The sequence below is a fragment of the Balaenoptera acutorostrata genome, chromosome 7 (genome assembly GCF_949987535.1).
Source record: "Balaenoptera acutorostrata chromosome 7, mBalAcu1.1, whole genome shotgun sequence".
Lineage (NCBI taxonomy): Eukaryota > Metazoa > Chordata > Mammalia > Artiodactyla > Balaenopteridae > Balaenoptera > Balaenoptera acutorostrata.
In genome coordinates, this window is record NC_080070.1 from 96,923,892 (window position 1) to 96,948,148 (window position 24,257).

The following is a 24,257-nucleotide window of genomic DNA, read 5'->3' on the forward strand; positions in this document are numbered from 1 at the left end:
GCCCACGCGCCTAAGCCCGTGCTCCGCAACAAGAGAAGCCACCGCAATGAGAAGCCCGCGCACCACAACAAAGAATAGCCCCCGGAAGGGTAGCCCCTGCTCGCTGCAACTAGAGAAAGCCAGAAAGCCTGCATGCAGCAATGAAGACCCCACGCAGCCAAAAAAAATTTTTTTAATAAATAAAAAGATCCTTCATACCAACCAAACCATACATTATAAGAGTGAACAACTATGCCACGATAATGAGACATCAAAACACTCCTCACCAAAACATTCAGGAATGCTGAGGCCAATATTATAGTCATCTCATGCTCAGCATTTAAGCTGCTCTCCCTTTGGGAATCCCCTCCTATTTATTTGGGTATATGGGCTTTGCTTCTTTTTTACACTGCCACCCTGTTCCTCTCATCTAAAACCCACAGTTCTTGTCTCTGTGTCTTTGCAAGTGCTGTTTGCTTTCTATCTCTCAAATGCCTTTTATCCTAATCCACCTGACAAACTCTTCTTTCAAGGGTCAAGTCAAATGTGGCCTCCATGCTGAAATTGTCCATGTTCCATTCAGGCAGATTTAGGCTCTCCTGCCTCTGTGGTTTAAATCTTGAATACACTTCCCTTAGAGTAATACCAAGTCTTCAACTACTATTGACCACCTTCTATGTACTACATTAGAAGCTTTACATACATATTATCTTGGTCCTTCTAGGTAGGTATTATATCCCCAATTTCCCTAGATAACCTGCTTATAATCATGACAGGGCCAGGACAGAAATTAATTACCTGATGACTCCAAAGCTGATTATCTTTCTACTAGTCTAGAGTTTCTAAGATTTTTGGAACCCAAGCCCCTTGAGAATCTAACAGCTATGAACCTTCTCCACCCCTCTCCCAATGAGCTTACACACAAAACACTATGTATAATTTGAAAGGGTTCGCAAACCCCCTGAAGCCCATCCACTGCCCCCAGGAAAACTTCTTGCTGCTTCTCACAAGTCTATTCACAGCCAGTAAACTTCTTAAGGGCAACAACCGTCATATTTTCAAATACCAATTCTAAACACAGTACCTAGGGCATAGTGGGCACTCAGTGAACATCTTTTGAATGGTGGATGGTAGGAACCATGGAAGGATGACAGGGCTGCCATTTTTGCATTCCTTCAGAGCCTACCAGGGTAGCTACTCTACTGTTGTTAAATAGCTTTTCAAATGCAGATTACATCTAAAAACAGTTACTATAGGAAATGTAGATATTAGCATACACCCCAAAGCCTCTGAGATTAACATGATCCACATTCCACATTCTCTAGGAAAAACTTTTGGGGACCAACTGCTTATATCTGCTATAAGCCAGTTCACAGACACTATAATATTATACAAATGGAAACAAGATATCTGTGCTATTTCAGAGGGAAGGAGATAACAGTCAAGGTTTGAATGCATGAATCTAAAAAATTTAAACACTACAGGAAATATGAAATGCTGGGAGAGGGGTTCAATTCCTGTTTGGAAGAGACTAGTGGTTTAGAAGAACTGCATATCACTGGACTTGCCTTAGCAAGTCTTCAACTCAAATCTAATGAAGGCTTTTTTTCCATGGTATTAAAAATCAAATTTGCAATGGAGAACAAGTGCTTTAAGATAAACTGGGCTAATATATTTATCCCAGAAAGTGAGAGTTAATAACAATTCTTACTTTTGAGTTCTGGGTGAATGTGGTAAAGTCATTCTAAATTTTTAGTGTTTTGATCTTCAAGGTATTCATCTATAAAATAGAAGGAAAGTTTTCTAAGAAAGGGGAAAAATATGATCAACAGTACAAACACAGATAAGCAAGATTTCATTCATTCAGTGGGTATGCTCAAGGATGAGAAATAGCTCATTCCAGAGGAATGAAAGGACACACACTGCAGAGTACAGGAGTTTAATACTGGAAAGGTATGAGAGACTATGTTAAGAAGGGTCTGGAAGGCCAGGTTAAGAAGTGTAGACTTTATCCTATTGGCCTGTGACTCTAAACCAGGGCAAAAGCTACAAAATAGGCAGCGGGGGGATAGGACAAAGGGAAATTCGTAAGGCAGACAGACATATAATTATAGTTTGAAAAAAAGCAGAGCTTGGGTCTGATGCTTTGAGTTGCCTTAGGCATTTAAAATTCCAATAATCTTAATGGTCATCAAAGGGAGCCCTGAGGGTTTTTTGAACTTATATTTTTCGATGATAAAAATAAAACCATGTTTCCAATACGGTTCTACATAAATGTATTAAAGAAAACCGAACTAGGCAGCAACACGGGGACTCAAACCCACATCTTCTGATTTTATAACCCGTATGCCCTCCATTATCCCACAGATGCCAACACTTGAAAGTGATATTTTAGGAAAGTGAGCATGATATATGGAATGAATTAGATGAGGCAAGAAACCAGAGGCAAGGAGAGAACAACAGCTATTGCTGTAATCACTCCCAAAACACCCACGACTTACAAGATACCACTATTGTTGAAGAGATGCCAGTGACATGATATCTGGATTTTCTTAATGAAATCTAAAACCAAAAGTTAAAAGTGGACATTTTATTAAAATTAATCATGGGGTGGAGGATATACAAGTAGTTACTTTAAGTGGTTCCCTCAATCCTTATGCATATCAACCAGTGTCCAGAGAAAAATACGCACCGTACTATTTTTCACATTTATGTAGAAGATATTACAATTAATAAAAATGTATTTATTTAAAAGTTTTACTAAATTCAGTCTAATACTTTATCTTTTGTTTTCTTTTTTTCCGTGGATACTAAAAATAAAACAACATTTGTGCAAGCACACCTGTAGGTATGAGGAAGAAAAAGCAATTCTCATGCTGGTCTAAGAGACAAGCCCCTTGGACCACCTGAAGAGTCAAGCTCTGTCTTACAGCATTAAGCTCGCTACAATTTCTGCTATTGCAATGGCCATTAATGCTTATTAAATGCCAGGAACTATATTAAGCAATGGGGATACAGAGATAGTTAACTAAGTCCCAGTCTGTAGCCTTGGAGGCTTTCAGTCTGGGGAAATCAGAAATGTAAATGTTTATGAATCTAATGAACTGAGTGCTATAGAAACCCAGAAATGTTTACCATACGAACAAAAAATTTTAATCTATCTAAATGTTAATGTCTTACTGTCAGTTTCAATCTTTCAAAAATCTTTTCCAAATTAGATATCAAATATTGAAGGAAAAAAGCTAACAATATTCTAAAATTAAATACAGGAAAACATCCTTGAGAATTAACACTTGAGGTAAATTTTTATTGTGCTGTCTCAGTGAGCCATGTCTGGAAAGTTACTTAAAAGTTCACTTCCACTTTTGAAGTTAGTTAAAATATAAATATGTTTGGCTGGACACTCATCAAAGGTGAGAAAATCTTAACTACACCAGTGGCACTGGGAAAGGACTAAGATTAGCTCAGATGCTACGACTGGAAAATATTTCCTTTCACTCTAGCTTTAAAGACATGTTAGACATACTGCACCATTCATATAAGCTTACTGAGATATTTTAAAAACCTACAAGCCAACCACAAGATAGCACTTCACACCCTCTAAGGTGGTTATAATAAAAAAGACAAACAGTGACAAGTATTGGTGAGGATGTAAAGAAATTGGTGGGAATGGAAAATGTGCATTCTCCTGGTAGAAACGTAAAACGTGGAGCAGCTTTGGATAACACTCTGGCAGTTCCTCAAAATGTTAAACATACTTGTAGGTACATACCCAAGATAATCAAAAACATTGTGCAAAACAAAAACTTGTGTAAAAGGTTCATAGTAGCATGATTCATAAAATAATACAAAATATATTACATCTTATGTATTATTATATAGAAAATATTCCAAAATGTGGAAACAACTCAAATTGTATATCAACAAATGAATGCATAAACAAAATATGGTATATCCATACAACAGAAAATTATTCAGTCATAAAAAGGAATGAAGTATTTCTGACCATGCAACAACACTGATGAACCTTGAAAACATTAAGTCAAAGGAGTCAGTCACAAAATACTGATGCCATTTATATGAAATGTCTAGACGAGGCAAATCTATGGAAACAGAAGGTAGATTAGTGGTTGCCAAGGTCTGCAGGGAGCGGGGAGGAAGGGAGGAATGACTGCTAATGGGTATGCGGTTTCTTTTGGGGGTGATAAAAACTGATTGTGGTGATGGTTGCACAATTTTGTGAATATACTAAAACCTATTAAATTGCACAACTTAAATGAGTGAATTTTACACTAAGTGAATATCTCCATAAAGCTGTTAATTAATTTTTAAAACACCTACAAGCCACAATATTGAACAGTTTAACAACGATGAAGTTTTTTATACTTACCTAGCCTGTGCAGCATTAAGATCTTGCCAGGCTTTCAGTCCTTCCTCCCCTCCTATTTAACAAATCAAATCCTAGCCTTAAATCAAAACTTCAGAGGTCTTATTTAACCAAAAGACAAGTTCTTATTATCTGTCTTTTAAAATTATACTTAAACAGCAATCATTTCACAAAAAAGATATAGATAAGGAATGCATATACGAAAAATGTCCCTATCTCATCTTTTTTTAAAAAAGCAGAGGGTGGGAGGGGATCTGTGTCTTCCTCTGGCTTCTGCCATCTCCTTTCAGAATGTTAAAAGCAAATGGAAGAAATTTATACCACTTCACCTATTTCTTCTTCAACCCACTATAGTCTGGCTTTTTCCCATACCCCAACCCCAAACTGCTTTTTCTAGTCACCAAATCACTCCTACTTGGCAAACAGAATGGGTGCTTTCTCAAGCTCACCTTACAGGTCCTCCCAGAATTACTGTATCAGACTTTGGTGACTACTCCTTTCCTGAAACTCTCCCAGGCTTTTCTGACACCCTCTGGGTTCCCTTCCTTCCTCTTTGACCACACCCTCCCGGGAGCAATCACTAGCACTTCCGTTCAGAAGCTGCTCTTTAAATGCTGATGCTGTTCAACCTAAAGCTGGTCACTCTACAGGCTTGTCTGAATAAGCTCGTTTCACTTTCATGCTTTCAAATACCTCTTACATGCTTTAATTCTGTCCCGTCAGCTCTCTCGACCTCTACATTTCCACAAGATGTCTCATAGGCACCTCTTTTTAACGTGTCCAAAGCTAAACTCATTCTCTTCGACTGTGAAATTTCTTCCAACCGTCTTCTGCTTGGTCTCCTCTGCTTGTTTCTCCTCTCTTCCTCCTTACCCTACCAAACAGTACCTTCCAACTTGACTGACAGTATACCAAGCTAGAAACCTTGGAGTCATACTACAACATTCCTATCTCCTTCACTACTCACATCTAGTGACTCATTGAGACTTCTTCCTTTATCCTTATCAGATCCTTCGTACACTCTCTGTTCCACTGTCTTAGTTTAGCTCAGGCCCTCATATCTCACTCCCTATATTTCAACAGCTTCAAAAATGCTCTCCTTCAATCCGGTAATCCATTCTTCATACTACCATCAGAATCAACTTTCTGCAGCACAAATCTGTCAAATGACTGCTTACTTTTCTTAAAATATGCAGCGATCTGCAGAGACCTATAGTACTGATTCTCAGCATTTTACCAGAACCAACCTGAATGATATAAGTGAAGGCTCAAAGTAAAGCAGGCTGGGGTGGTGAGGGGACAACTGGAGGTGGGGAAACACTGCTGGAGTGTTCAAACAGAATGTCTATTTTCTTAACACCTGCCCACTTTCCCTGTAACTCTTAAGACCTGTAGTGTGTTACTGTTCAAAATTACTATTGCTGGGCTTCCCTGGTGGCGCAGTGGTTGAGAATCTGCCTGCCAGTGCAGGGGACACGGGTTCTAGCCCTGGTCTGGGAAGATCCCACATGCCGCGCAGCAACTAAGCCCGTGAGCCACAACTGCTGAGCCTGCGCGTCTGGAGCCTGTGCCCCGCAACGAGAGGCCACGACAGTGAAAGGCCCGCGCACCGCGATGAAGAGTGGCCCCTGCTTGCCACAACTGGAGAAAGCCCTCGCACAGAAACGAAGACCCAACACAGCCAAAAATAAAAAATAAAGTAAAACAAAAAAAAAAACCAAAAAAAAAAAATTTATATTGCTGATCTATAGTATCCAGCATAGATTCAAGAACCTTCAAAACCTGATCCCTACCTAGCTTTCTCAGCATCATGTTAGCCTTTATGATGCACTATTTCACTGTTTCTCAAAATCTGGTGATGGCCCACCCCCAGACCATTTCAAAGAGTCCACGAGGTCAAAACTCTTTTCCTAACAATACTAAGTTATGCTTCCTCACCTGTAAATATGCAAATGCACAGACTTTAGTACAAGATTTTTTTTTAATCATTTTCATTCCCTTTAGGAGTGTACAGCGGAGTCTTCTAGAGGGTACATGACACGTAATACTGTGAAATGTGACAATGCAACAGTATGAATGCAACAGTTATAAGAATCCAGCTCTCTTCTATTAAGCCGGACATTAAAAAAATTTGCAAAAATATAAAAATAATGCTTCTTCCCACCAATAACTTTTTGAAAAATAATTACTGGTCATAAAATATAGTATACAGGTTAATATGGAATGGTTTAATTATCATTATTTTAAAGTAAATTATTTTTTAAAATATTTTCTAATTTCTAATACAGTAAATAAACAAAAGCTCTTTGGGGTCCTCAGTAATTTTTGGGAGTGTAAAAGACTCTTAAGATCAAAAGGTGTGAGAACTGCTACATTATTTACAGCAGATTATCTACCACTCCCTAAATATGCTCAACTCTGAAACCTCCAACCTTTTGCATGGCGATGCATCCTCCGCCACCTGCCTAGTCCCAGCCAGGTCCTAAGGGACCTCAGATGCATTCTGGAGAAACGGGATAAAGAGAACAGGTTTTGAAGTCAAGCAAGATACTTAACTTCTCAGAGTGTGTTCCCTTACCTGTAAAATATAGGTTTTATCTACCTCATAAATTGCCGATATGTTAAATAAGACAGTGTAAAATATCTGGCACAGTGTTTAACATATAGTAGGGATGAAAAAATGTTAATCTCCTTTCTACTTAAAATAGTTTATAAAATCACAAACACTACTGTAGTTAAGATTAAAAACAATAGAACAATTATTTAATCATAACAAAGCAAGCAAACTGGTTGTTTTGAGCAGTTCCTTCAGGATTACTATTAGTAGAGCAGATGGTTTTATATAATAAATTCCCTGAAATGCATAACTACTAAGGTAGTTCTGCAATTACTTGTGACTGATAAATTCAGATTAATTTAAAATATCAGTTATTGGGACTTCCCTGGTGGTCCAGTGGTAAAGAATCCGCCTTGCAATGCAGGGGACGCGGGTTCAATCCCTGGACAGGCAACTAAGATCCCACATGCCATGGGGCAACTAAGCCCGCGCACCACAACTACTGAGCTCGCCCACCTCAACTAGAGCCCACGTGCCGCAAACTACAGAGCCCACGTGCTCTGGAACCAGCGTGCCACAACTAGAGAGAAGCCCACGCGCCGCAATGAAGATCCTAACTAAGACCCAACGCAGCCAAAATTAAATTTAAAAAATAAATTAAAAAATCTTTAAAAAAAAATAAAATAAAATATCAGTTATTTTAAATAGCATTTTAACATAGGAATGCTTGCTATTATACCTCAGTTTAGCCTTAGAAAAAAATGTCCATAAATCTTCTCCTTCCAGTGTTTCACAAAAAAGTACTACAATTCACACATCCACTGCATCCTGTTTTTTAAATACTCCACTAAGTCCACTCATTAAATTTTTGTTTTCATCTTCATAAGTAGAAAGAGAACTAGTTTTTAAACTGAAACTGCCATATTTGTAGCTTCACTGTTGTCTTTTATGATTTTTTTTATATACAAGTGTCTAGTGTATAAACTTTAGCCTAATCAGAATAAATTTACTTGTTTCAGTACTTTAATTATACATGATAAACCTTTAAAAAGCAAAAGAAAATTACTGAAAATGGAAAGTCGAGACATCTCTTTTTCCTTCTATCTCTAGTTACACGTAACTGACTCATAAATTAGCCATTTGATAATATACAGACAGCACAATAATTTGTTAGATGAAGACCCTGAATATCAGTCTCATATTTCAGTCTTGTGAAGTAGGTATTTTTCTTCTTTTAAAGGTGAGAAAACTCAGTCAACTCATTTTCTTTCAAGTGGCCTGCCCAAGGTCAGAAAACTAGCCAATGGCAGAGATGGGAGTTAAACGTCTGTCAAACATAAATGTGCATCACCCTACCATACACATTTACTTGTCATGATCACTGTCTCCCATTTCATAAAGAAGACTAAAAATCGAGATAGTTGAGATCACGTTCTGGATCTGCCACAGATTAGCTATTTAATTAGCTATTTAATTTAGCTATTTATCAACTTGTAATCATTTTGGTGCCGTAGTTTACACCATCTCAATACCTTAGTTTTCTCCTCTTTCACAGAATGGGGTGCACAACAGGCAAAGGCCAAGAACAGACAACTCACAGAATAGTTAACGACAAGAGGAAAAATTCCTACCCTTACTAGTATCAAGATATTCAAATTAAAACAAGATACCATTTTTCAACCATCAAATTATCAAAGATCCAAGATAATTATTATATGAACACTCATACAGTACTGACAGTTGTATAAACTGACAGAACTTCTTCAAAAAGTTATTCATAAACACATATTAAATGTTTATATCCCTTCATCTAGTACTTCCACTACTGGAAGATATCTTATGCAATAATCCAAAATAAAGAAGCTTTATGCATAAGTGTTCACTACAGAATTATGACGTATAATAGCAGAAAATAAATGGCCTAAACATTCAACCATAAGAAAATAGTTAAGCTAAAAGACAGTGGCTAGGTGAAATATTATATAGCCACCTAAAATCATTTTTACAAATGAAAAACACCTAAATATTAAGCTGGAAAAAAATTTCCAAGAATATTAAATGGTATTGATATATGTAGTACGGTCACAGAGAAGCATTAAAAACATTAATAGAGACAGCCTTTGGGAGATGGGACTATAGGAAGGCTGAACGGAATAATGGAAAGACCACAGTTTGAATGCCCATTCCACTTTCCTACAGGTAAGGCATTCTTAATTATTATTCTATAATATCCAAATTTGAAACAATGAACATTATCACTTCATATCTGAATAAGGTTATAATACAGTAGCTAGATTACCCCTAAGGCTCAGTTCTAAAATGCTAAAAATTTTTAAATGCATTTTTAATCCACATCAGAATTTAAGAACAGAAGAGTTAGAATCTATCAGCTGATCTCCTATTCTCTTTCCATGGCAGAGGGGACAAAGTTTCCCTCCAGCCTTCTAGTCAAGGGAAAGAAGCACCAACTAGCAGCCTTAATTACAGCTATTGCTTATCAAGTCATGGAATAAAAAAAGCAAGCACTACAAAAGAACAGCCCTAGTAATCAAATCTCAAGTGTAGAATCCCCTAACTATCCCTAGGTATTATGGAAGAAAAAGGAAACTCATTTAGTCCTGGAGAAATCTCCAATAGGAATCCCTGACTCATCCCCAAAGCATGAACCCTAAGGCTACTTCCCCTGTACAGGAGTTCAGTGACTGGGCACTTGTCCTGATGGCCTGCATCACCAAACAATGCTCTTTCCTGACAGGATATGCCCATGGATAACAAGATGATTAGCATGCAAAGAATAAGTGGCCAGGGACCGCACCACCTCTTCTTCCACAACCAAAAATAAGACTGTGTAAGACTAGTTTTAAACATTTAAAATATTCTAAATAAGTATTTTCTTCTCTTTTGGCCGGAGAGTAGTAAAAAGGGGACTCTGTCCAATTATTGTGATACCATTCCAAAGATACCAACACATTTAAAATTCTCAATAGTAAAAAGGGAACATGTCTTCTTTTCTTTAACCTTTTCAGATCAAAAAGTAATTTTTCAAATACATAGGCTAAATATCAAGAGAAAATCTTTAAAATAAGGCATAAATTACTTAATCAACGTTTTCTGCACCTTCAAAAGATACTAACAAAACCTAACTCCTAGCCTCCTCTATTATTGGTCTAGGGAGGCGGGAATCACAAAGCTCCAACAACACTGTTATAATATTGTGTGAGGTGAAGGGTTAAGAATTTTAACGCTAAAGCTTTACTAGACCGAAGTCTCTTTAAAATGTGAAAAATTATTTCAGCACTAAAAGCCATTTCACCTGCACCCTGTAAACAATTAAACTGTACTTTGAAACAAAAACTAGCCAATGTTTGCTGCTCACTCATTTTTATACACATTAACTGTGTATCCTTTGAACAATCGCGAATTTCAGAGTTAAGTGACTATTCCTGGAGGTGTATCTGGCCCGGGAGCAAAATTTTCCCTAGCCTATTTCCCATTCCCAAACCCCGCCAAGACTAAGGAGCAGCCACTTCCCAAAGTCCCACTTCCTTTTCCATTCCCCAGACCTCCAGGGTTTCCAACGCCCCAGTCTTGCGCAATATCCGTAGGAGCAGCCGCCGCAACCACCGCCTCCTAAGCCGAGAAACAACCCTAAAGGGAACATTGTCCAGCAGAAAAATACGAGGGGGGGGGGCAATGGAGGAAGTCGACTTCTCGTCCCACGCCTTCGGATCTGACCCCCTCGTAGTGATGGACCAAGAGCAATTCCACGACCAGGACTTTTAACCTCCTCTCCAGCCCGCCTGTACAAGCAGAGGGCGGAAGGGGGGGGGGGGGAGGGGGGTTGTCGGATGGGGGGGTTGGGGAGACTTCGAAGGTTATCTCCCACTTCAGGGCTTCGGCCCGCACGGTCGCCTCCGCCTCAACACGACTATTGTTCCCAAGTTCCCCACCCCCACCCCGGATAGGAAGTGATAGTCACATCCCCTCAGCCTTCGGCAGTGTCCCCTAGGGAGTCTGAAGTAGGCTTCCTTCAGGATAGCCACGCACCTCCACACCTCCACACGCTTACCCCCTCAACCTCAAGTCACGTTGACCCCAAAACCATCTCAAACCTGGGTCTCAAGAGACCAGAGATGGAACAGGGGTAAATGGAAATTGAGCAAACCACGAGATTGCTTAGGGACAGACCCTTTCCCATGCACCGGCGATAACTGCGAACCCAGGAACGGCAAATAGTCCTACCTTGCCCACCCCTGAGACCAGCTTGAGCAAAGGGACCCCACGAGTTAATTCCCACCTTAAGAGCCCCGTTCCTCCCTCAGCCGCGACACGCTCTCCTCCCTGCCTCGACCCTCCCTGGAGGGGCAGCTGGATGGGGAGGTGAGGAGAGACGAGCCCCCCGGCCTGTACCTCATTCGCCTCCGGCTCCCGGCCCGAGAAACAATAGGTGGTCTCTAGCAGCGGTGCTGAGTGCAGGCTCCGCCGGACGGCCTCTCCCTTCGCGTCCCGGACGCCGGCGGAGGGGGCCGCGACCGCCGGAGGAGAAAAGGCGGCCGAGGGGCGGAGGCGACCTCACCTCCCGCCGGCCTCCGAGTCCACCCGGCCCTTGGAGCTGGCGCGCGCCCCCTCCGCCCCTCTCCTTACAGCCGCACACAAAGCGCTGGCGGCCCGGGCTGGCCGGGCGAGGCTGCAGTGGGCTCCGGTGCCGGCGAGAGGAGTCGACAGCGAGGGGAGGGACTCACCATGAAGTCCCGGGCGAAGTTGTCCTCCCCATTGTGGTCCGGACTCTTCATAGCCTGGACCCTCTGTATGAATTTCCTCAGGATCTCCACTTGCTCCATCCTCCCGCGTCCCCCCGGCTGCGGTCGCTGGCCCCCCCGCCGCCCTCCCGCCCGGCACAGAGCCCGCTCAGTCTTCCCCAGCTCGCTCCCCCTACCCGACCCCTCTCTCCCGACCCCCGCCGCTCCCTGCTCCTCCCCACCGCCCAAGGCGGTGGCAGCGGCGGCACCAGCCCGGCTTCCGATCCTACAACTTCCAGGAGCAGCCGCCGCTCTCCCACAGTACGGGGCGAGCCACTGCGGCTAGCGCCAACCCCAACCCCCAGCTTGCTCCATCCTCCTTCCCCGCCCTCCTCCTGCTCTGCCGGAGACGCCGCCACCGCCTTAGGAACACGGCTCTCCGACCGCCCTGCCCCCCCCCCAACCCCTTCCCGGTTCCTCCTTCCCTCCCTCCCTCCCGGCTAGCAGCCGCAGCCGCCTCTCCCCACGGGCGCGCCCCCGCCGCCACCCAAACGCTCGGCTCCGCGCATCGGCTCCGTCCAGGGCGCTACGCCGCGCCGAGCCGCCCCCGCCCGCCCCGCCCCCAAGCCCGCCCCGCCGGCCCTAGCCCGGCTAGGAGTGGCTGGGAGGCGCTTCGGCAGTCGGCTGGGAGACTTGACTCCACTTCCGGGGCGTGGTCCCGTACGGGCCGGGCAGCTCGTAGGTGTGAGGAGCGCTCGTAGGAGGGAATTCGACACAGCCGGGCAAACCCTACTCAATTGGAGTAGGACTTGAGTTGGAAACTGCGGTCTCACCGCCTATTAGTGGGAAAAACATATTTCTAGAGTGCTTCCGCCCGCCGCCAGCCATGGGCTGGGACTACAAGTCCAGGCCGGCCGGAGTCCAGGAGTGGGGGCGGGGGAGGGCGGCGGTGGGAAGAGAGGCATGCTGGGAACTGTAGTAGTGTCATCTCCACGTTCGCAGCAGGTATGTCTTCATCTTAATGTTGAGGGCAGTTAGACCTTGGCACTTTGGGGAATGGCTACGGCCAAGAGAAACGAAACGCTTCTTCAGTGATAGGACTTTTGCTTTTTGCACATCCGTCTAAACCCCGGCGAGTGAGCGCCTGAGATTCAGTTTGTCCTAGTATGAATTGAAAGGAATCTGTCTTCTTGCCTTTAGATTCGCAGCACCTCAGAACTGAATAATAGATTTTTCTCCGTAGAATGCATCTTTGTAAGTCTTCTAGTAATCAGAGAAATCTGTCCCAGTCTAATTCATCATTTTACAAAGAAAGTGTTTGCCCATGGTCCCCCAGCATATTCTTAGCAGAGCCCAAACTAGAGCTCAGATCCTTTTGCTTTCACTACAACACCATATTGCTTCTCACAAAGGAGCGTAAACTTGTGATAAGGTGACTGAGGTGAAGGACCTGATCCATGGACTTCTTTTGGTCACTTAGACCCACACACACGTTTTTTACAGATCAGATTGGTCAGGCAATTTGGTTAAAATAGGAAATGTCAGTGGTAGGCCGCTTTTCCCAGATGAGTGTTTAGAAGCACCTTGGAATTTAGTGATAAACTTGAAGAAAACAGGTATGAGTAACAAAATCCAATTTCCTATTTGTTTTAAAGAAAAATATTTCTCTTTAAAATAATACAACTGACATATACCAATCTACTCTTCTTCTACAGAAATAACCACTTCCAGATGTGCCCTTCCAAATGTCTTCCTATGCATTTACATACAGGTATGTGCATGTAAAAAGATACAGTTTTGTCCTGTATTTTAAAAATTCACTTAGAGGAATAGTTTAATTTCTAAGGTAAGCTTTACTTAAAACAAGGGTCTGGAGTATTTTACTTTAATCAGATTACTGAGACTCAGTTTCACTGGATATGAGAAAAGATTAGGATCTGGGTTTGATCACCTACCAGTATAGAGAAATTAGACGTGGGCAGAGAAATGGGCAGATGATCGAGGAATGCTTCTACTTTTGATATGTCAAAAGAATGTGCAAATCAGATGGTGATTGATAAAGACTATATGCTGGACAAGCTGTATATCAGTTTAGTGTCTACTTGTTTGAGTTATCGAAAGTGTTAGTTGTTTCAGTTATCGAGTCCTGTTTTCACTAGTGGTTTTGCAGTCTTTTTTTTTTTCTTTTTTTTTTTTTTTTAACTTTTCCTCTTATTGCAAGCACTCTCTCTTTCTTGCAACACAAGTGTCTTTTGAGTTCTCAGCATCTACCTTTGGCATCTCATGTAGGCTAGGGAAAACAAAAGTAAAGTACCTTTATGGATTTCAGGTCTTTTGGAAAGACTTTCCTCTTTTTAATATATTTAAATCTTGTTTCAATCTACAGATGTTTTTTGAGCACCTCAAAATAGGAGGGGTTGTGCTGTGTGAGGGCAGGGGGAGATACAAAAATATCTCAGAGATGGCTTCTTCTAGAGCTTACAGCTGTTTCAGGAGACAGGAAAAAACACTAAAATCTTGGTTGCTGTAAGTTAATAAATGCCAAATGAGTGATACAGACAATGAGTAGTTTAGCAATTCTCAGAAGAGAGAATTATGAACTGGGTTGTCAGCATGAAGTGGTCACAGAGGACCTTGAAAGATAAGTTAAATTAGGTTTGAATGGGAAGAAGAACTCACAGGGAAGAGAAGTGACGAAACAAAGAGCATGAAGATAGCAAAGCAGAAGTTTGAAGCAGAACTTCTGTATATGTGTAAAGGCACTAAAGTAGACTAGGACTGGACTCTGGCTGAGGATTTGGACCTGATACTGTTATCAGTGGGAGCCAACAAAGGTTTCTGAGTATAAAAGTGAAATTAGGAAAATATTAATCTGGCCGTGTATGGATAACTTATGAAGTAATAAGGGAAGAGAATGGAATGAGCCCTACTGGGAGCCAAAACATGACACGACAAAAGCTGAAACTAAGGTCATAGCACTGCAATTACAAAGACACAGATGGAGGTGAGAAGACTGAAAGAACTCATAGAACTCGGTGACTGACTTAGTGGACAAGAAAGAAGGTGGAATCTTAAAATGACTGAAATTAGATTGGAAGAGGTCAGAAAGTTTGACAGAAAACAGGGCTATGCATGGTATGAGCAGATGGGGACTTTTGCACAGAAGGTGAGAGAAATTGGCACATCATCTTTGGAGGCAATTTGGCCATAAATGTATCAGAGTGGAAACGTCATGCATGCTTTGACTGAAAATTTTATAGGTAATATTTATAGCTGTGTACAAACATATATGCTTATTGCAGGCTTTTTTGTAACGGGCAAGAGTGGAAACAATGTACCTGCCTATCAAAAGTTAAAAAACAGAATCACATATATATAATTAAGTCCTGTGAAGACATTAAAAAGTGAAAAAAATAATCTGTATGTGTTGATGTGGAATAGGTTTCAGGATCTGCTTATTAAATGAGAAAAGCTAAACACACATTGCGTTTATCGTACTCTTCCATTTATGTAAAATGGAATGTGGATAAAACATGGATAAAATGCTTAAACACGCGTCGGATTTTCCTGAAGGATACTTCAAAAACTGTTAACTGTGATCGCCTCTAGGAGGGCCTTGAGAATCTTTGGTGGAGAGGGTACAACTTCCAATATGCATACCCTGTCATATTCTGAGTATTTTATGATGTGTGTACATTACTTTTCCAGCAAAGTTAAATCTATTTGATTGAAAATATTTTTAGACTTTCAATCCGAGCAATAGGAAGAATGGTGATTTTTTTTTTTTTTTTTAATGTCTGAAACATTTATATTAACATATTTCCATACATATTTCCATACAAATACAAATATAAGATTTTTAGAAATTTCATGTAATGTCTGAAACATTTATATTAACATATTTCCATACATATTTCCATACAAATACAAATATAAGATTTTTAGAAATTTCATGTAATGTCTGAAACATTTATATTAACATATTTCCATACAAATAACCCAATGAAAGTTTAGTATTAGTTGTTTTGTTTGTTTTTTTATACTGCAGGTTCTTATTAGGCATCAGTTTTATACACATCAGTGTATACATGTCAATCCCAATCGCCCAATTCAGCACACCACCATCCCCACCTCACCGCAGTTTTCCCCCCTTGGTGTCCATATGACCATTCTCTACATCTGTGTCTCAACTTCTGCCCTGCAAACTGGCTCATCTGTAGCATTTTTCTAGGTTCCACATACATGCATTAATATACGATATTTGTTTTTCTCTTTCTGACTTACTTCACTCTGTATGACAGTCTCTAGATCCATCCACGTCTCAACAAATGACTCAATTTCATTCATTTTTATGGCTGAGTAATATTCCATTGTATATATGTACCACAACTTCTTTATCCATTTGTCTGTTGATGGGCATTTAGGTTGCTTCCATGACCTGGCTATTGTAAATAGTGCTGCAATGAACATTCGGGTGCATGTGTCTTTGTGAATTACGGTTTTCTCTGGGTATATGCCCAGTAGTGGGATTGCTGGGTCATATGGTAATTCTATTTTTAGTTTTTTAAGGAACCTCCATATTGTTCTCCATAGTGGCTGTATCAATTTACATTCCCACCAACAGTGCAAGAGGGTCCCCTTTTCTCCACACCCTCTCCAGCATTTGTTGTTTGTAGATTTTCTGATGATGCCCATTCTAACAGGAGTGAGGTGATACCTCATTGTAGTTTTGATTTACATTTCTCTAATAATTAGTGATGTTGAGCATCTTTTCATGTGCTTCGTGGCCGTCTGTATGTCTTCTTTGGAGAAATGTCTATTTAGGTCTTCTGCCCATTTTTGGATTGGGGTGTTTGTTTCTTTGATATTGAGCTGAATGAGCTGTTTATATATTTTGGAGATTAATCCTTTGTCCGTTGATTCATTTGCAAATATTTTCTCCCATTCTGAGGGTTGTCTTTTCGTCTTGTTTATGGTTTCCTTTGCTGTGCAAAAGCTTTGAAGTTTCATTAGGTCCCACTTGTTTATTTTTGTTTTTATTTCCATTACTCTAGGAGGTGGATCAAAAAAGATCTTGCTGTGATTTATGTCAAAGAGTGTTCTTCCTATGTTTTCCTCTAAGAGTTTTATAGTGTCCAGTCTTATATTTAGGTCTCTAATCCATTTTGAGTTTATTTTTGTGTATGGTGTTAGGGAATATTCTAATTTCATTCTTTTACATGTAGCTGTCCAGTTTTCCCAGCACCACTTATTGAAGAGACTGTCTTTTCTCCATTGTATATCTTTGCCTCCTTTGTCATAGATTAGTTGACCATAGGTGCGTGGGTTAATCTCTGGGCTTTCTATCTTGTTCCATTGATCTATGTTTCTGTTTTTGTGCCAGTACCATATTGTCTTGATTACTGTAGCTTTGTAGTATAGTCTGAAGTCAGGGAGTCTGATTCCTCCAGCTCCATTTTTTTGCCTCAAGACTGCTTTGGCTATTCGGGGTCTTTTGTGTTTCCATACAAATTTTAAGATGATTTGTTCTAGCTCCTTAAAAAATGCCATTGGTAATTTGATAGGGATTGCATTGAATCTGTAGATTGCTTTGGGTAGTATACTCATTTTCACAATGTTGATTCTTCCAATCCAAGAACATGGTATATCTCTCCATCTGTTGGTATCATCTTTAATTTCTTTCATCAGTGTCTTATAGTTTTCTGCATACAGGTCTTTTGTCTCCCTAGGTAGGTTTATTCCTAGGTATTTTATTCTTTTTGTTGCAATGGTAAATGGGAGTGTTTCCATAATTTCTCTTTCAGATTTTTCATCATTAGTGTATAGGAATGCAAGAGATTTCTGTGCATTAATTTTGTATCCTGCAACTTTACCATATTCATTAATTAGCTCTAGCAGTTTTCTGGTGGCAGTTTTAGGATTCTCTATGTATAGTATCATGTCATCCGCAAACAGTGACAGTTTTACTTCTTCTTTTCCAATTTGTATTCCTTTTATTTCTTTTTCTTCTCTGATTGCCGTGGCTAGGACTTCCAGAACTATGTTGAATAATAGTGGTGAGAGTGGACATCCTTGTCTCGTTCCTGATCTTAGAGGAAATGCTTTCAGTTTTTCACCATTGAGAGTGATGTTTGCTGTGGGTTTGTCATATATGGCCTTTATTATGTTGAGGTAGGTTCCCTCTATGCCCACTTTCTGGAGAGTTTTTAATCATAAATGGGTGTTGAATTTTGTCAAAAGCTTTTTCTGCATCTATTGAGATGATCATATGGTTTTATTCTTCAATTTGTTAATATGGTGTATCACATTGATTGATTTGCGTATATTGAAGAATCCTTGCATCCCTGGGATAAATCCCACTTGATCGTGGTGTATGATCCTTTTAATGTGTTGTTGGATTCTGTTTGCTAGTATTTTGTTGAGGATTTTTGCATCTATATTCATCAGTGATATTGGTCTGTAATTTTCTTTTTTTGTAGTGTCTTTGTCTGGTTTTGGTATCAGGGTGATGGTGGCCTCATAGAATGAGTTTGGGAGAGTTCCTTCCTCTGCAATTTTTTGGAAGAGTTTGAGAAGGATGGGTGTTAGCTCTTCTCTAAATGTTTGATAGAATTCACCTGTGAAGCCATCTGGTCCTGGACTTCTGTTTGTTGGAAGATTTTTAATCACAGTTTCAATTTCATTACTTGTGATTGGTCTGTTTATATTTTCTGTTTCTTCCTGGTTCAGTCTTGGAAGGTTATACCTTTCTAAGAATTTGTCCATTTCTTCCAGGTTGTCCATTTTATTGGCATAAAGTTGCTTGTAGTAGTCTCTTAGGATGTTTTGTATTTCTGCGGTGTCTGTTGTAACTTCTCCTTTTTCATTTCTGATTTTATTGATTTGAGTCCTCTCCCTCTTTTTCTTGATGAGTCTGGCTAATGGCTTATCAATTTTGTTTATCTTCTCAAAGAACCAGCTTTTAGTTTTATTGATCTTTGCTATTGTTTTCTTTGTTTCTATTTCATTTATTTCTGCTCTGATCTTTATGATTTCTTTCCTTCTGCTGACTTTGGGTTTTGTTTGTTCTTCTTTCTCTAGTTTCTTTAGGTGTAAGGTTAGATTGTTTACTTGAGATTTTTCTTGTTTCTTTAGGTAGGCTTGTATAGCTATAAACTTCCCTCTTAGAACCGCTTTTGCTGCATCCCATAGGTTTTGGGTCGTCGTGTTTTCATTGTCATTTGTCTCTAGGTATTTTTTTATTTCCTGTTTGATTTCTTCAGTGATCTCTTGGTTATTTAGTAACGTATTGTTTAGCCTCCATGTGTTTGTCTTTTTTACGTTTTTTTCCCTGTAATTCATTTCTAATCTCATAGCGTTGTGGTCAGAAAAGATGCTTGATATGATTTCAATTTTCTTAAATTTACTGAGGCTTGATTTGTGACCCAAGATGTGATCTATCCTGGAGAATGTTCCGTGCGCACTTGAGAAGAACGTGTAATCTGCCGTTTTTGGATGGAATGTCCTATATATATCAATTAAATCTATCTGGTCTGTTGTGTCATTTAAAGCTTCTGTTTCCTTATTTATTTTCATTTTGGATGATCTGTCCATTGGTGTAAGTGAGGTGTTAAAGTCCCCCACTATTATTGTGTTACTGTCGATTTCCTCTTTTATAGCTGTTAGCAGTTGCCTTATGTATTGAGGTGCTCCTATGTTGGGTGCATATATATTTATAATTGTTATATCTTCTTCTTGGATTGATCCCTGGATCATTATGTAGTGTCCTTCCTTGTCTCTTGTAACATTCTTTATTTTAAAGTCTATTTTATCTGATATGAGTATAGCTACTCCAGCTTTCTTTTGATTTCCATTTGCATGGAATATCTTTTTCCATCCCCTCACTTTCAGTCTGTATGTGTCCCTAGGTCTGAAGTGGGTCTCTTGTAGACAGCATATATATGGGTCTTGTTTTTGTATCCATTCAGCCAGTCTATGTCTTTTGGTTGGGGCATTTAATCCATTCACGTTTAAGGTAATTATCGATATGTATGTTCCTATGACCATTTTCTTAATTGTTTTGGGTTTGTTTTTGTAGGTCCTTTTCTTCTCTTGTGTTTCCCACTTAGAGAAGTTCCTTTAGCATTTGTTGTAGAGCTGGTTTGGTGGTGCTGAATTCTCTTAGCTTTTGCTTGTCTGTAAAGCTTTTGATTTCTCCATCAAATCTAAATGAGATCCTTGCTGGGTAGAGTAATCTTGGTTGTAGGTTCTTCCGTTTCATCACTTTAAGTATATCATGCCACTCCCTTCTGGCTTGCAGAGTTTCTGCTGAGAAATCAGCTGTTAACCTTATGGGAGTTCCCTTGTATGTTATTTGTCGTTTTTCCCTTGCTGCTTTCAGTAATTTTTCTTTGTCTTTAATTTTTGCCACTTTGATTACTATGTGTCTCGGCGTGTTTCTCCTTGGGTTTATCCTGCCTGGGACTCTCTGCGCTTCCTGGACTTGGGTGGCTATTTCCTTTCCCATGTTAGGGAAGTTTTCGACTATAATCTCTTCAAATATTTTCTCTGGTCCTTTCTCTCTCTCTTCTCCTTCTGGGACCCCTATAATGCGAATGTTGTTGCGTTTAATGTTGTCCCAGAGGTCTCTTAGGCTGTCTTCATTTCTTTTCATTCTTTTTTCTTTAGTCTGTTCCGCAGCAGTGAATTCCACCATTCTGTCTTCCAGGTCACTTATCCGTTCTTCGGCCTCAGTTATTCTGCTATTGATTCCTTCTAGTGTAGTTTTCATTTCAGTTATTGTATTGTTCATCTCTGTTTGTTTGTTCTTTAATTCTTCTAGGTCTTTGTTAATCATTTCTTGCATCTTCTCAATCTTTGCCTCCATTCTTATTCCGAGGTCCTGGATCATCTTCACTATCATTATTCTGAATTCTTTTTCTGGCAGGTTGCCTATCTCCACTTCATTTAGTTGTTTTTCTGGGGTTTTTTCTTGTTCCTTCATCTGGTACATAGCCCTCTGCCTTTTCATCTTCTCTGTCTTTCTGTAACTGTGGTTTTTGGTCCACAGGCTGCAGGATTGTAGTTTTTCTTGCTTCTGTTGTCTGCCCTCTGGTTGTTGAGGCTATCTAAGAGGCTTGATGGGAGGCTCTGGTGGTGGGTAGAGCTGACTGTTGCTCGAATGGTGATATCTTTAACAGAAACACACAAATAAATAAAAAATGAAGCAGATCTTGTCTGGGTGATGTTTTAAAATGGCACAGCTCTTTCAGAATGTCCACCTACTTACACCACAGTTCTCAAGGAACACAACTGCCCTGCCCATTCACAGCCACAGCTGAGGGTTTGGGCACTTGACCCAAGTTAACCAACCCATGTGGACTGGCCAGCAGCCTATGGCCTGGTGTAGGAACATGATCTGGGAGTATCGGTCCTCACTGTGAAGAATTGCAACTTAGAAACCTGGAGGGAGTAAGTCATTAAGCCTCAAGGGCAGAAGCTGAATGCCATGGGGTAGAATTAGGGATCTGACAAGCCAAAGCCTTGTGAGAAGAGTAGAAAGTATGGAGAATCTAGTTGGTCAAGAAAGGAGCATGAAGCATGCATGCAGAGATAGGTAGATATGTCACCTTATACCCATGTGGCCATGGGAGAGATGGGGAGAATCTCTGGAGCAACTTAACTTCTTCCTAACTGTTTAGGACAAGTTCCACTGACATTTATTCCAGAAGTCAATTCTGCTTTTCCTGAAACAGAATAGGGCAGTAATAAAGAGTGTGGGCTCTGAAATGAGAGAGATGAAGATTCAAAAACCCACTCCATTTCTTACTCAGGGCAAATCACTTAACCTCTCTAATCCTCAGTTTCATCTTCTAGGAAAGCTGCCTGGTGCTGTCTTAAAGAGGTGTGTTTCAGAATTAGTGTACTACACCTTACACTTGCTTATAGAAAACACAAGAACTGGTTAAACAAAGAATTAATGATTTCCAGACCTTTTACCTTTTTACCCTACGTCTCTTCTTTTGGCTTTTTTTCTGCTCACTGGCCACCTTTTCTCTGGGTAAATACATGAGGGATGAGAGGAAAGCCAAATACTGTTTTCAGAAATCTCCCTTCTTCTTAGTATTGCAATACTTTTGTGAAGGTTTGAGTGGGAGTTTAAAACTAATAATCCAAAAGAGGGTTCAGAATTATATACCTACTTCATATTCACAGTATCCCTTCCCCTCCCAGCTCAGGTAGAAGTAATGCTTTATATCTATATAGAAATTTTAACTTCTGGAGTATTGTTACACCTGTTCTCTCATAAAAACTACCTTTGTTATGGCTTTCATGGCATTATAGCTTTTTGTGAGCTCTGTTTTTCTTTACAACCCTGGGAAGTAATTTGGCATCATTGTCCTCATTAATAGATGAAAAACTAAATAAAACATGGGAGTGAACATGCCTAGCTTATGTAAAAAACAAATGTCATGCATGGCCAGAAGCCACAGGTCCTGAGTTTCCAGCTTGTTGCATAAACCACTGAGTCACAATACTTTTATACCTGTGAGACTACAGGTGAAGAGTCAAACCATACCTAAGATTCTCCCAAAGTAGCACTTCTAATATTAACCTGTCATTTCACGCTACATTCCTCAGTCTTCTCCATACTCTCAAACTTAAGGACTCATAGCTGAGAAGTTATGGGAGCGTGGATAAGAAAGGAGGGAGGGAAATTCTTCTCTACTTCATTCCTGGTATTCTTTACTCCCTCATTCCTAGACCTAGTTACAGCAACAAAGCTGTTCACCATTTTTTTAATATGTGAGTTTATTGTTGAAATATGAAATCCATTTTATAGGGAACTGGGTGGGGGGGAAAGGAGCATATCTTTTTAGTCTAGTGTAGTATGAGAGTTTTAGAAGAAAAGCATATAAAAATGGAGAGAAATTTGGAAAAGATGAAATTTTTTAAATAATATATATTTCTAAACTTAATATGTCAGAGTTCTTTTCACACAGTACTCCCTGTTTATTCTTATAACTCTACCCTAAAGTAAGCAGGCTAGGTAGTATCATCTCCATCTTTATTTATTCATTAGAATACTAGTAGGGATAGTAATGCCTAAGCTTAGAGAAATTAAATGATTTGCCCAAGGTCATATAGATGGCAGAACTGAAACCAAAACCCAGGTGGTTCTCCACTCAGAGTGTTACACAGCAAAGGCTAAATAGTGTAATAATAAATACTAACTGCAGGAGAATGCTGTACTTCAATCCACTCTCTTCTCTAAATTTTCTGTCTCATATTTCTCATGCTGTTTCATTTAGCATTCTAAGAAAAATTAAAATTTTATAAATAACTTCAAAGTCAAGTACTACCTGAGCATCTAATTAGTGATCCTTCAACCTGATGACATTTAGTTTCTGTGTTCAGGAATGGATGATTAACAAGGGCTGTGACATATGATTGCACCATATATAAAATCCATCCAGTATATTCGTTGGTCTCAGGTCCAACTATCAGCAAAAAGCCACAAAACAAGCAAAAAATCCCTTTCATTCAGTGACTGCTATTATTTTAAATTAAAAATAAATTGTGGGGGCTTCCCTGGTGGTACAGTGGTTAAGAATCCACCTGCCAATGCAGAGGACACAGGTTCGAGCCCCGGTCCGGGAAGATCCCTCATGCCGCGGAGTAACTAAGCCCGTGCACCACAACTACTGAGCCTGCACGTCACAACTACTGAGCCCGTGTGCCACAACTACTGAAGCCCGCGTGCCTAGAGCCCTGCTCCTCAACAAGAGAAGCCACCGCAACGAGAAGCCCATGCACCGCAACTAGAGAAAGCCCGCGCACGGCAACGAAGACCCAACGCAGCCAAAAATTAAATAAATAAATAAATAAAATTGTGGACAGAGAAAGAGAAATACTGTATAATCTCAATTATATGTGGACTCTAAAACAAACTCATAGAAAAAAGAGATCAGACTTGTGGTTACCAGAGTCAGAGGGTGTGGGGAGGGGGAATCAGAGGAAGGTGGTCAAAAGGTACAAACTTCCAGTTATAACGTAAATAAGTACTAGGGATATGATGTACAATATGATGACTATAGTTAACACTTATATGATATATAGGAAAATTGTAGAAAGAGAGTAAATCCTAAGAGTTCTCATCACAAGGAGAAAAGTTATTTTCTTTTTTCTTCTTTCTTTTTATTGTATTTATATGAGATGATGGATGTTAGCTAAACCTATTGTGGTAATCATTTCACAATATATGTGAATCAAACCATCATGCTGCACACTTTAAACTTACACAGTGATTCATGTCAATTATTTCTCAATAAAACTAGAAAACATAAATTGTGATTCCACTTATATGAGGTATCTAAAGTTGTCAAATTCATAGAAACATAAAGTAGAATGGTGGTTACCAGGGTCTGGGGGTGAGGGGAAAGGGCAGCTGTTTAATGGGTATAGAGTTTTGATTTGCAAGGTGGAAAAGTTCTGGAGATCTGCTTCACAACAATGTGAATATACCTAACACCACTGAACTGTACACTTAAAAGTGTTTAAGTGTTGCCTGGAGGGAAGCTTTATATATGGTTGGTACCCTGGTTTTTATGTCTGT

General features: G+C 40.0%; 1 protein-coding gene and 1 long non-coding RNA gene across 5 annotated transcripts in view; one reads left to right on the forward strand and one right to left on the reverse strand.

The window, feature by feature from the left end:
- Window positions 1–11,847, reverse strand: part of PTPN12 (protein tyrosine phosphatase non-receptor type 12) — a 91,374-nt gene extending 79,527 nt beyond the window's left edge. Inside the window, exon 1 of one of the 3 annotated variants that reach the window (XM_007187103.2) lies at window positions 11,666–11,847. In XM_007187103.2, coding sequence (XP_007187165.1) covers window positions 11,666–11,764 — 99 coding nt within the window. In that variant the 5' untranslated portion in view covers window positions 11,765–11,847. Of the gene's footprint in view, window positions 1–11,333; window positions 11,478–11,665 lie in introns of those variants that run through there. The other 2 variants (XM_007187104.2, XM_007187105.3) reach the window with 2 other exon arrangements.
- Window positions 11,848–12,388: 541 nt separating this feature from the next.
- On the forward strand, window positions 12,389–23,837 carry LOC103011868 (uncharacterized). Of its 2 annotated transcripts, XR_009008839.1 has the most exons (4): window positions 12,389–12,667; window positions 13,166–13,278; window positions 13,378–13,433; window positions 23,273–23,837. It is a non-coding gene; the product is annotated as an uncharacterized LOC103011868 (long non-coding RNA). The 2 variants fall into 2 exon arrangements; XR_009008838.1 differs by lacking the exon at window positions 13,166–13,278.
- The last annotated feature ends 420 nt before the right edge of the window (window positions 23,838–24,257 follow it).